Here is a 14,034-nt window from a genome sequence, read left to right on the forward strand (position 1 = left end):
CCCCAGGATTCAGTGGGAAAGGTGAAGAAAACAGAGTGTGTAAATTCAAGAAGTCCTTGTATGGACTCAAACAATCTTCCAGAGCATGGTTCGGCAGATTTGCAAAAGTAATAAAGAATCAAGGTTATCGACAAGGGCAATCAAATCATACTCTGTTCTTCCAACAGTCTGAAAGAGGTAAGAGAACAATTCTAATAGTGTATGTTGATTATATAATCCTTATTGGTGATGATACAGTAGAGATGGAGAGATTGAAAAAGGTTCTGGCTGCTAAATTTGAAGTTAAAGACTTGGGACAAATGTGGTATTTTTTGGGCATGGAAGTGGCGAGAACGAGAAAGGGAATTAGTGTTTCTCAGCGAAAGTATGTTACTGATCTCCTAATTGAAACTGGCATGCTTGGATGCAAACCCAGCGAAACCCCGATTGAAGTGGTAAAGAGGGTTGAAGACCGTGGAATACCAGTTGAAAAGGAAAGGTATCAGAGATTGGTTGGCAAGCTAATCTACCTATCACATACTAGAACAGATATTGCATTTGCAGTCAGTGTAGTAAGCCAACACATGCATTCACCAAAAGAAGCCCACTTAGATGCCATGTACAAGATCCTTCGATATCTCAAGGGATCCTGGGAAGAGGACTCTTCTTTAAGAAATGTGAAAGCAAGGAAGTAGAGATCTTTACAGATGCAGATTAGGCAGGATCAGTGGAAGATAGAAGGTCCACCACATGTTATTGCACATTCGTTTGGGGAAATTTGGTAACTTGGAGAAGAAAAAAGCAAAATGTGGTGGCTCGTAGTAGTGCTGAAGCTGAATTCAAGGCAATTGCTTAAGGGATATATGAAGGACTGTGGTTACAGAAACTCTTGGAAGAATTACAGGTCTCGGTGAAATTTCCTATCAAACTCTATTGTGACAATAAGGTAGCTATCAGCGTCTCTCTCAATCCAGTTCAACATGACAGGACCAAACATGTGGAAGTGGACAGACACTTTATCAAAGAGAAAATTGAAGAAGGAATTATCTGTATGACTTATGTACCTACCAAGGAACAAATTGCAGATATTTTCACTAAAGGGTTGGGACGACAAAGCTTTGACGATCTCATTAGCAAGTTGGAGATGATTAATATTTATGATCCAACTTGAGGGGGAGTGTTAAAATCCCAAGTGTCATTGTAAATAATAAACAAATTAGGAAAGTGGGTAAATGTGGGGGATTTGATATTTTTCGGTAAGGGGATTGTTTCCTTGTTTAGAATAGGTGATTGTATTATATAAGATTGTGATGTACATATGAAAAATTAATCCAATAGAATTCAAGGCTTCCGCTTACATAAAGTTTGGAGAACTTTTTGAATATAATCTTCTAACGAATAAGTTCTACCAAGTGCTTTTAAGTTGTTTATGAGGTGTGTGAACCGAGTATTCGTGGATGTAATATCTTCACCTTCATTTATTTTAAACATCTCATATTCTTTAATTAGCATGCATATTTTTGATTGTTTATCTTGAGATGTATCTTCATAGGTGTTTTCAAGCATATCCCACATTTCTTTTGCGGTTTCACATCCGCAAGTATTACTATATTCATCATCACTTAAAGCACAGTTAAGACAATTTCTTGCTTTAAAATTGAGTTCTACTAACCTCTTTTCGCTAATTGATAGCTCCGTTCTCGTCTTCAGAATATCTTCATTCTTGTCATTTTTCTTTGCGAATAAAAAGTCTCTATTTGAGGTGATCTCCCACAAATCTAGATCGTATGATTGAATGAAGACGGTCATTCGATTTTTCCACGAGGGGTAGTTGGTGCCGTTGAACTTTGGTGCTTTGTTTACGGATTGTCCTAGGGAAGAAGAGGTGTTCACCATATAGACCATTTAATCTTTCTGCTTTGGAAGTTACTCCGATAGTGTAAGCGCCTTGCTTTGGTACTACTTGTTGGCCGTAGAGTCGAGTCTAAAAGGGGGGGGGGGTGAATAGACTCTTTTTTCTATTTTCGCTTTTCTTTACAAAATGTAAAATCTTGGCAAGATGCAAGCAATTATATCACAATATATACAAGGTAAATTATGCACAAGATATAAATTAAAGAGAAGGGAAGAAAAGCTTAACACCGATGTTTAACATGATTTGACCCCTTGCCTACATCCACGCCTTGAGTCACACTCAAGGTTTCTACAATCCACTAACACAACTCCTTCACCGGCGGAGAAGCCTTTACACCAAGGGAACAAATCCCTTTCGCTCACCAAGAGTCTTTCAGCAATATTCACCAAGAACCCTTGCAATTTCGGTTCACCAAGAAACCTTTTTACAACAAATGGAAGAAAATGAATTACATATACAATGCTCCTTGAATGAGTTGATATTTGATACAATAAAATCCTCACTCAACTCTCTCAAAGTAATGCATTACACTAATATTGAAGAGTAAGAGAGAAGTTGAGCACAAGGATGATGAACTAATTGAAGTGTGTTGCAAATAATACGTGATTACTAAAAATCCTATTTAAACAAGCCTTTGGACTTGATTTTATAGGCAAATTGAGCTACTAGCCGTTTTATGGTCGTTGGGCTAATAAATTAATTGTTTACTTTGAAAACTAGCCGTTTATAGCCGTTGGGTGTAGAATCTCGACGCAAATTGTTAACGGATTCCCCCAAACTATTGACGGTTTGCTCAAACCGTGGACGGTTTCCTTCAGGCCAAAATTCAATTAACTCTCTGCCTGAAACCGTCGATGCACCTGGGACAAACCGTTGACGGTTTGCCCTGTTTCTTCATTAACTTGATTTTAAGGTGCATGAATGAGGTTTTAACCCAAGAAGGACCAAGTCTATGAAAGTTTATCAAGCTAAGATTGTTTAAAACTTGTCCCTTATGAAAACATGGCAAGTATAGGATATATATATAACTCTCTGTTTTTGTTCTTTGAAAACTCATTAAGTTTTGTTCTAAGAGTTTGGTGATATCCTATATACTTCATAACCTAATATGAAATGCATTTGCTCAACTTTTGCTCAATGATCTTGCGTGAAACAATATTGCAAGAGTTACAATAGTTCCTACCTCAAGCACTCCCTATTTACATTATGACTTTGTTTGGATGTGCTTTGAGTACTTTTGAGTGAGTATCCACTTTGATCTTTCCTACTCGAATGTCCACTCAATCTTTGCATTTGATTCCGTACCTTCATGTCTTTGTCACTTGTACCTGTACTAACTTGATATGCAAAGATAGGTTAATTTGGAACTACAAAATAGGTTGATATCATCAAAATACATTAATTATGATTATGTAGCCACTAAGACTAACAAATTGCAACAGTCAAATCTCTCCACCCATCTTGGCCAGTCCTTGCCACTAAGATTCTTTTGGTCCTGCTTAAATCAAAATTTTGAACTTGTTTTCTATTCGCTGTCGGACAGATTTGTCTTTCTCGCTTCTTTCCAGGCTCCTTGTAGGTTGGTCCTGCTTAACTCAAAATTTTGAATTTGTTTTCTATTTGCTGTGGGACAGATTTGACTTTCTCACTTCTTTTTAGGCTCTTTCTTGTAAGTTTCTTTGGGGAATTTCACTGTCTGATCTTCAAAGGGATTGGAGGGCAGCATTATTTATAGTTGTTTTAGTGGATGGAGGATGTCTTTTCCTCCATGGTCCACATATTGTACTTCTGGTTTATTTTATTTAATAGGTTTTTTTATTATGTGAAAATTTTTAGCCTACTTCTATGGTCGGGAATCATTTTTAGACCTGAATAGGATAAATATCATATATTTGTTTTAGTTTCTGGAAAATCCTTTTAGTGTCATTATTCATTCGATATTTATGTCTACGATATGTTAGAACAACTTGTGGCTGCAAATTTTTTTTTTTGTATTGATTCTCGAACTTTGTCATTTTCTAGTTCACTGGGTATTTGTTATATAAACTATTCATGTTATAATTGATTGTGGTACTTGTCAGTTATTTCTATGTTATGCATGCTGATGGTAGTACATAGAGTTAAGCTGTTCTATTTGCACTTGTTACATGCAATTTTGCTGCAGGCCCTTTTTCCAGACAATACATATGGCGTCGACAGTGGAGGTGACCCTAAAGTTATCCCAAAACTAACATTTGAAGAATTCAAGGTTTGTTTTGAGGATCATGTTGATTCTACTATTTTGGTAACAAAATGTTATGTTTTTGTAATTTGTTTGATCAAGTGCCCTATCTTTGTATTGTTGTTGTTTGTTTTTTGTTTTTGTTTTTATTTATTTTTTGTTTTTTTTAATTCTTGATGTCTTGCCAAATCAAAATGCACAGTAATTTTTATGAATATTGCTTAGGTAGTTTTCTGAATGACTTGTGTAGTGAACTGTGTATTGATTTGATCATTTATTTGTTGAACTTTCAGACAGTTCATGCGCATGTTATCAAGTATCTATTGTATGCTATTTGGGTCCAACCAAGATGGTGTATTGATATCTCTGTTAGAAATTTATCTTTCATTGCATCTGTTGGTGGCATATGTGGATAATTTAAATATTGATGAAGTATTTCTGGTCATTTTTGTTGAACAGGTGTATGATATGTGCTTTGCTTGATGTATCGCTTATGTGCTCATCAAAGCTAAATGTTATATTGGGTTTCATGTCCTTGGATAATTTAGACAACCTTTTTCATCATCATTTTTGTGCAATTGTTGTTCTGCTTGAAGATTATTAGAAAGTTGGTTAGCCAATTTCACGGTTTGCTGTAATCATTATTTTCTGCAGATAGGTCCTTGTTGTGTCTTGGCTTCTGTGCTAATAATAGGTTGTTGATAGTTCTATGATGATCCCTGTCCTTCAAATACCCATCATGTGCAAAACATCCTTAAAGCACTTGCCATCACATGGACTATTAAGTGGAAAATGCAATTCAAAGCTTTAAGCGCCCACAGTTCTGATAAGAACTCATTTTATTTATATAAGTAGAAATAAAAGAAAACCATTTTAAATTTTAACTCACTTAAATTAAGCTTTGGTTGAATTAGGGAATTAGTATGAAAGCACTTGATGTAACATGCATTGTTTTACTATAAAATTGAATATAAGAGCAGTTGGCATTCATTTCATAACTATCTCAAACATGCTCCAGTTTTAAAAGGTTGGGGCTTTAAGATGTGTCTTTATCCCAAAAATTTTCAGAACATGAAGGGTTGCTTTATCTTCATTACCTTCTTAACTGACTAATAACTAAAAGGTCTCTCGTTGAAGGATTGGGAACTACACTTTGTGATGGTTCTCCTTTAGATTATTGTACATAAAAGGTCATTCTGCTTGGTCAATGGCTGTATAATTTGTGTAAATATCACCCTCGTTTTTTCCCTTACAATTGATTCATTATGGTGCTCTATATGGCAAGGCGTTACTTGCTTCGGGATAGCATTGAAGAGATACAAATATTGTAGGGGTGCTAAACAGTTTTGGTTACTTGTCAACATGCGACTTTGATCATTTACATTGATGAGGGTGTAATTATCTCAATCAATTCTGTAATGGCCACCCTGTGTCATATGGGGTCTGTCATTGAACAAATAGTGCTTAGTAGGTTGGTTGAATTTTGCTTGTCATTGTATGATTGAAGTCTTTATATGTTGTCCTTTCATGTTGTTGTCAAGAGCCGAGCTTGTTCAGGGCATCATTTTTGTCTTTGACTGCTTGCCTTGTGTACATTGAATGGCTCCATGGTTGGTTTGATGTTTCCTAGTGTCAGAGCTAGAATAGCATATAAAGCTACGAAGGTGTTGTTAATGAATGAAGTTGCTTCAATGTTTACCGTGTGATTCTCATTTGCTTACATGCTTGCTTACTGCTTCTGCTAACTTTACATTCAATGGTTGTGAATGTGTTGTGTTTGTGGTAAACTGTGGTATACTTTTGGTTGACTAGTTAAGCAAGAGTGCTTTAGCTTGTGTCGCGTGGCCCTCCACAAGGTGTGAAGAGTTCGGCCCGTGATGAATGTTGATTAATTAATGTTAATTGTTGTATACTTTATAATTATTAATTTTTATGATGCTTCAGGAATTTCATCAAAGATATTACCATCCCGGCAATGCCAGGATATGGTTTTATGGAGATGATGATCCAAATGAGCGCTTGCGCATCCTAAGCGGTATTTCTTGTTACATGTTAATTTATAATCAGTGAAACCTCAATATGGAAATGGTGACCCTTTTATCCTCACTATCGTCTTCAGTATTAAAGCTTTGTGATGCTGCTATATCATGCATGTTTTTTTACCTTTTTTTTTTGGCATCTCTTACTGTCCTTTGGAATATTTTAGAGGGAAGACGGGAGCAATCGTTTTTTTTTTGTTTTTTGTTTTTCTTGGAGGGAGGGTGGGGGTGGAGGGGAGGGAAGAAGGTGGGTGGGTTGGTTTGTATGATGTGGGTTCTTGAACAAACCAGATGATATCTGTGTTATTATAATTTTTTTCATGCTAAACCTGCTATGGTATCACTCGTTTTTTTTGTTCGGTTATATTTTGGTCTATTTTCAACTAATTCATCATCTTTTATTTTTCTATGTTTCGACTTTGAAAACCAAGTGGTAAAACTGGTGATCTATTCTCTTTTCTAGTTCGAGGGAATAAGGAATTCAATAGTTAGAATGCCATCACAATTAAGCATTTACCATCAATGCTGTGTTAAATTGTTATTGCTTACTGAACATTTTAGAAATCTGGGATGCGTTTTAAACTGTAGCATACTAGAGTTTCATGCTGCTGTTTTTTATTTTTACTTTTTATTTCATTTTTCTGAACAGAATATCTAGATATCTTTGATGCAAGTTCAGCTTCCAATGATTCGAGAGTGGAACCACAAAAATTATTTTCAGAGCCAGTCAAGATTGTTGAGAAATATCCTGCCGGAGATGGTGGTGATTTAAAAAAGAAACACATGGTGTGCATTAACTGGTTGCTATCTGATAAGCCCCTGGATTTGGAAACTGAGCTGACTCTGGGATTTCTTGATCATCTCATGTTGGGAACTCCGGCATCTCCACTGAGGAGAATCTTACTGGAAAGTGGTTTAGGAGATGCCATTGTTGGTGGCGGGGTCGAAGATGAGCTCCTTCAGCCCCAGTTTAGTATTGGGTTGAAGGGTGTTTCTGAAGATGATATTCCAACGGTGGAAGAATTGGTCATGAATACTCTTAAAAATTTAGCAGAGGAAGGTTTTGATTCAGATGCTGTGGAGGCATCAATGAATACAATTGAATTCTCTCTCCGAGAAAACAACACTGGGTCCTTTCCTCGTGGTTTATCCCTAATGCTCCGCTCCATTGTAAGAGAGATTTTAAAAAAATAAATCAAATCGTATTTTGATTTTGCCCATTTTTCTTTAATATGCATCATTATTTATTTATTCTCTACAGGGGAAATGGATATATAATATGGATCCCTTTGAGCCATTAAAATATGATAAACCTCTGAAGATGCTTAAAGCCAGAATAGCTGAGGAAGGCTCTAAAGCTGTTTTCTCTCCTTTGATAGAGAAATTCATCTTGGACAACCCTCACCGTGTGACTATTGAGATGCAGGTGTTCATTTTGGGCTTTAAGTTTCATGTCTTATGTTTAAGTTGATCTTCGTTATAAGTCATATATGATATTAATGTGTTAATTTATGCATCAGCCTGATACAGAGAAGGCTTCTAATGATGAAGCAGCTGAAAAGGAAATTTTGGAAAAAGTAAAGGCAAGTATGACAGAAGAAGATCTAGCTGAGCTTGCTCGTGCTACACAGGAGCTAAGACTGAAGCAGGAGACTCCTGACCCGCCAGAAGCTCTGAGAAGTGTACCATGTCTTTCTCTGAATGACATTCCTAAAAAACCCATACATGTTCCTATAGAGGTCATTGTTATCCCACTTCTCTTCATTTTGCACATCCTTCATGCTTTCCTCTTCAGTTGTGGAATCTTTGGGGAACCTTAATGAAAATTTGTTCATTAATTGTAGGTTGGGGATGTCAATGGAGTAAAAGTTTTGCAGCATGAACTCTTCACAAATGATGTTCTTTACAGTGAAGTTGTCTTTGATATGAGTTCACTGAAGCATGAGCTTCTTCCTTTGGTACCACTTTTTTGGTGAGATGTTGCCACAAAGAGCTAATGACCATTATTTTGTTGTGCAAGTCTCTCTCTCTCTCTCTCTCGTGACAATAACAAGATGTTCAATTTTTAAAGTTTTTGCAGAAGATTGTGGCCTGTTCAGTTTTGGAAAAGAACAATTCTAATTTTCATTTTTCAGGTTTCTATAAAATTACAAAAATGCTGCTTTGTTTTCCTGTTTTCCAGCACTTGCATTGAAAAGTTGGTACTTTTTATTACTTTTTTCCAGCTTTCCTATGCAAATGTTGGAAACCTGGAAAACAAGGTGACATTTTTACAATTTTTTGAAAAACTAAAAATGGGAAATGAAGTACTGTTTTTCCACATTTGAGCAGGCCCTTAGGTTTCTTCCTCATTCATTAGCAAGCTGGACTTGTCATTGTCTGTCATTTAGTATTGCAGCTATTGCTATTCTCGACATGATTTTGCACCCTAGGTTTTCTCTAGTTGTCTCTCATCTCAGTAGCTTTCATGTTTATGTTCTCATTTTTTAAGAAAAAAAATGATAATAAATAGTGTTAATAGCCTAGCAGTGATATCTTTGCTTAATAAACCACCCCCCTCCCCCAAAATCAATTTAGCATTCTTTAGGTTCACATCATGTGTTAGTCATGTGGCACTGGCACCAGGCTTTTAATGTAGACCCACAATACTTTTAGCATCTCTATATTGCTTTTACAATTCCTGTAGCTGAAGCAATTTTTATTTTTTTTTCAATTAATAGTTTTTTTTTTTTAAAGAGTGAACTTCTTATTGATGCTGCCTTTAGCTACAGAGTACATACAGCTCCTTAATTTATTCTCTTATTGGTCATCTATCTCAACCTCCTCTGATAAGCTGTGCTCATTTTTTATTGACCTATGGCTCTTGGGCTACAAATCTTTCCCTACTAGATGTGGATGGCCTTAAGGTTATCCTATATAATTTTGTCTATTTTTTATGAGTATTTGTTGATTTGATTTAATTTTATTGGCAATGTCTCCTCTAGGCATCCAATCACATGCATATTTGCCCTCTTTGGTATCTTTAAGCTGTTTTCTTGTCTAAATGATCAGTTATAGTTTTATTTTGATTGTTTTCTAGTCAATTTTGTTTTTCTTTTTATAAGAGGATCTATATTTCTCCTTTTTGTACATTCTTTCATCTTCAATGAATGTCTTATTTTTCTGTAAAAAAGTAATAGTTTAAACTTAAATAGATACGCATTTCTTCTGTATCTTTGTTTCACTTAGCCCCTGTTTGGGAGCACTTAAGAAAAAGTGCTTATAGCATTTATCACTTCAAATAAGCACTTTTTAAAAAAAGTGACATTTGACTTGTACTACAACAAACACTTATTGCAATAAGTGTTTTTTCCGAATCACTTTTTTAATAACTATTTAAGTGAATTTTGATAAGCAAGCTAAGATAGCTTTTTGGTCACTTATAAGTGACACTGTTCATAGGCGGGGTCAATTTTGTAAATATAAGAAATTTAGTGGCTATTTTATAATTTTAAAAATATATTGAAAGATAATCATATATTATTTTATTATGTATTATAATATATATTAATTATTAATGAAACATAATTCAATTTTAAAATGACGAAGAAAAACCATCTATTAATTTAAACTAATATTAAAATTAAAAATGCTAATTTAATTAATAATATTATTTGAACATAAATTAATATGATAATCATATGTTATAAATATAAATTAAGAACAATATAATTGTTAATCAAATAATATTATATTATTTTTTCTTGATAAAAATATTTACATTTTAATTAATAATAACAGTTAACCTAATTATTAATTAAATTATTAATTAAAAATTAATCATCTGGAATAAGGGAATGTTTCTTCAGGATTTCAGCAGTCGATTTGAAATGTTTGGAATAATCAGGCTGTCTGTAGGATGGTGTAGGTGGCGATTGTGGAATGAAGGAATATGATGGAGCATATGGAAAGGCTTTAGGTGTGTAGGTTGGTGTGGGAGGAGTTGGACGATATTCTCGTTCAATCTGTGATACTTCTTCTCTGAGTCTTCTGATTTCTTCTTCTTTAGCACTGAACAATGAGCCAAAGTATCCTTCAAAAATAAATTGTCTGAGTTCAGAACTAAGAACATCAATTCTCCTTTTAAGATCATCATATAATGCTTCAATTCTGGAATCAAGGGTATCAAAACGTTGATTCATCTGAGCGCCATGATGGATGAGTCTGTCAACTTTATGATCAATGGCAGTCAGCGTCGTGTTCTGTGTTCTAGCATTTTGGGTTTGCCAGTTCAGAACTTGTTCAGCTTGAGATGGAAGCTTCCTTGATCCGTTCGGTTGAACTTCAGAGGGTTGGATGAATGGTCTGGAATGAAGATTGGACTCTGTATATGACCTTGGTTCCAAGGGTGGAAACTGTTTGTCATACGGAGAAGCCATGAAACAGGGAATTGGCTGAGATTGTGGTAGTTTGGAAACTGGAGTTTGGTAGGGTTCAGTTTGATAAGGTTCTGGTTCAGGTTCTTCAGGAGGAAGGAGACCTTCTTCTCGAAGAATTTCAAGGGCTCTATCATAGATCCACAAAGGCTTTGGTTTTGGATCTGGGCGTCGGATGCCTATCCATGGGCTGGATGGGTCATCAGGTTTTCTGTGAGGAGAAAAGGGTTTGCAGGATGGTTTAGTTTCTCTTTTTTGTGTTTGGCGACAAGAGCAGTCTGGATCGCACATGGATGGATCAACATCCCATATGAAGTGACCTTCAATTTTGTCGGTGGAGATGGGAGATCCGTCTGCTTCAACATGACTGACTGGAATGTCATCTTCGAAAGTAACAGGCTTTATCATTAGTGACTGGAACACCGGAGGTGTGCTGGATGAGGCTGTATCTTTCGGGTTGAACACTGTCTTTACCGTACCATTTGGAAGTCTTTGGAATTTAGGATCTGAGAGATGGATAGGTGAAGATTGCTGATGAAGCTGTTCATAGCTGGAAATCCATTCCAGAGGAATGAGTTCTTTCAATTCTTCTCTAGGGATTTGTCGTGGGATCTGTAGAATAGTAGGGACATCATTTTCACGTTCAGCGGTGATCAGGATAGTATCCTCAAACTGTCCTGGAAGAGGAAGATCAACAGCATGATCTTGCAGTCTGTAGATAAGTTGATGATGCAGAGTAGCCATGTAGGCTGATGAGACTTGTGGAGCACCAGTGATCTGCAGTTGAACCTTCATGCAGTTTCTCAGGTTCTTGTCTCTAAGAGGAATGTTGAAGTTGGGGAAGAACGTGAGACACACGCTACCAGCTTGGAGAGTGGTTAGCGAGGTTCCAATTGCTGCATGTTCATACTGGGTGTACGTCGTGTTGAGTAAAGTGATCCTGGCGGTAACTGGAAGACCTTTTCTACCATGAAGAGTGAGCAGTAATCTAACTGCACCAAAGTGAAGATGCGTGTAGCCTTCTCTTATCCACTGGTTGATGAGATCTTAATCGAGCTCAAGATCGACGTATTGTTCTTTGGATGAGGCTGGAATGAGACACTTGTCAAGAGCTGTAGTCTGGACGAACTCCTTGACTTGTGGTCTGTTATGAGAGATGAGAAGTGTACGAACTTGATTGGCTAAAGACTTTTTTCTTCTGAAAATATTATAAGGATTTACAAGAGGAAGGGAGGTTTCCTGTATCTGGGCAGAATCAGGAATATAGGAATATTCTACTAGGTTGGTAATCTTGGAAGAAGTAGTTTTCTTGATAGAAGGAGGTAGAGAGATGGAAGAAGAGAGTCGAGCAGGTGTAATTTCTGAGCTTTGTGAATGAGAATCCATGGTTTATGAGTTTCCCCTTTCAGCTATTTGCACCTCGTTCTTCTATAATTTACTTCTATGACCTCAACTTTCCTGGACTCCAGGCAAGGACATGGCTCTGATACCACACGAGAATCGGGAGCCCCAAGACCTTCCAAAGGAAAGCAACCAATCTAAGACCACATCTCCAACACAGGCCTTCCACACCGCCACTCAACGGAGAACTCGGGTCCTTCAACCAAATGCTTTACCAGAGGAGGTCTTCGGGGACCGTACTACCTTTCTGATGTGCAGGATCCTCATAGAGGCAAGCACAGAGCATACTCGGCGCCATGATATGATCATTGCAAGGAACCCATTACAGTTTCGTTAAACCAGAAGTTAGCCTTGCGCCACTCCTCAGTGACTTGGCAGGTTACGGGTATTCACTGTAAAGATATCCCTCGTAATATCATAAAGACATTACAAGTCCATAGAAGTAAGAGAATAGAAGTCCTTCGGGCAGTTAGCCTTTAGGGGAAGAAGACTCAGAGAAGAAGTATCACAGATTGAACGAGAATATCGTCCAACTCCTCCCACACCAACCTACACACCTAAAGCCTTTCCATATGCTCCATCATATTCCTTCATTCCACAATCGCCACCTACACCATCCTACAGACAGCCTGATTATTCCAAACATTTCAAATCGACTGCTGAAATCCTGAAGAAACATTCCCTTATTCCAGCAGCTACTGTTACTCGCAGATCTCCAATTCTAGCAAAACCTTTACCACCTGAACCTATTCATCAGCCACCTGAACCTATTGATCAAAAACTCAAAAGCCCATTTGTTTCACCTAATCAGTCTCCATCCTTCCTTGCTGATCCCATTCCTGAAATACCTATTGAAGATAACAGTGATGTTTCCACTGAAACTGAAACATCATCCTCCTCCTCAGATCAAGAGATTACTGATCTCACCAACATGATGATGGCATCTCCCACAGAACCAGGATCATCCAGAACCCAAGAATTTCATGACGAGACCGATACCACAGTTCCTATTGTGGAAGAACCCTCTGAAGCCACTTCGGCTCCTCCTCAATCAGTTCCTCATCATTCACACAACAACTCATGGTTCTCTTTTGATGGATTACCTCCAACTAAGTGGAGAGACAGAATTGGTGAATTCGGTGCATGGATTGACCTCCAACTCTCAAAGCCCGGGAACACTTTACAATCAGTTCTTGTTGAATTTACATCCAGATTCACTGGTACACTGAGAGACTGGTTTCAAAGTCTTGGTGAATTCAGACAAGTCACATTCATTAATTCCCAGATTCCCTCCTTTGCCTTGGGAACACTCTATAGAGAATTTGTTGGTGATCCAGACATTCATGCCAATGTTGTTCGTCAAGAATATTTTGAAATGAGATGTTGCTCTTTAAAGAAAAAGGATCTTGATTTTCATTATCAAAGGATGTCCAAGCGGTATTATCTTCTTGGTGGATTTCATGATGATAATCTCAGACAAGTTTATATTAATTCATTACCAGAAGATATTTAGCCAGATTTGCAGAGAAAGATTGCTTCACTCTCTCGACCTCTCAAAGATATCTCCTTAGGAGAAATTCATCAAATGGCACTCACTGCTCTTGAAAAGTTATGTGACACCCATCAACTGTTCTCAAAGATGATCAAGCAGAATCATAAGTTCACGAAGCAATGCAAAAAGCCCTATTTACAGATCAAATGCAAAGAAAAGAATTGCATCTGTAGTTCCAAAAAGAAGAAGCATTTCAAAGACTATGGTTCTGACAAACTTTCCAAGAAAGATCACAGAAAGAAGAAAAGATTCAGATTCTTCAAAAAGAAGAACCGAAGAGGACATGACAAATCTCCAAGATGTTTCATTTGCAAGAAGAAAGGACACTATGCAAAGCAATGCCCGATGAACAGGACAAAATCTGTAAAGCTTGCCCAACAGTTACAAAATGAAGAAATTGATGCAGATGCAGAATCCGTTCTCTCAGAACAAGAAGAGATGACTGAAGACACTATTCTCGTCCTCACTGATTCAAAAGATTCTGATTCAGACATTGATGATCACTCGGACGA

The 14,034-nt window shown here is 37.0% G+C and overlaps 1 protein-coding gene across 1 annotated transcript in view; it reads left to right on the forward strand.

Annotated features, from left to right (window-relative positions):
- The window catches only part of LOC131154931 (presequence protease 1, chloroplastic/mitochondrial-like), a 41,791-nt gene that overhangs the window by 15,952 nt on the left and 11,805 nt on the right, over positions 1-14,034 (forward strand). Inside the window, exons 6-11 of the mRNA XM_058107771.1 lie at positions 4,059-4,142; positions 6,060-6,150; positions 6,804-7,324; positions 7,416-7,580; positions 7,675-7,893; positions 7,999-8,126. Of these exons, the coding sequence (XP_057963754.1) occupies positions 4,059-4,142; positions 6,060-6,150; positions 6,804-7,324; positions 7,416-7,580; positions 7,675-7,893; positions 7,999-8,126 (1,208 nt within the window). The remainder of the gene's footprint in view (positions 1-4,058; positions 4,143-6,059; positions 6,151-6,803; positions 7,325-7,415; positions 7,581-7,674; positions 7,894-7,998; positions 8,127-14,034) is intronic.

The sequence above is a fragment of the Malania oleifera genome, chromosome 5 (genome assembly GCF_029873635.1).
Source record: "Malania oleifera isolate guangnan ecotype guangnan chromosome 5, ASM2987363v1, whole genome shotgun sequence".
Taxonomy (NCBI): Eukaryota; Viridiplantae; Streptophyta; class Magnoliopsida; order Santalales; family Ximeniaceae; genus Malania; species Malania oleifera.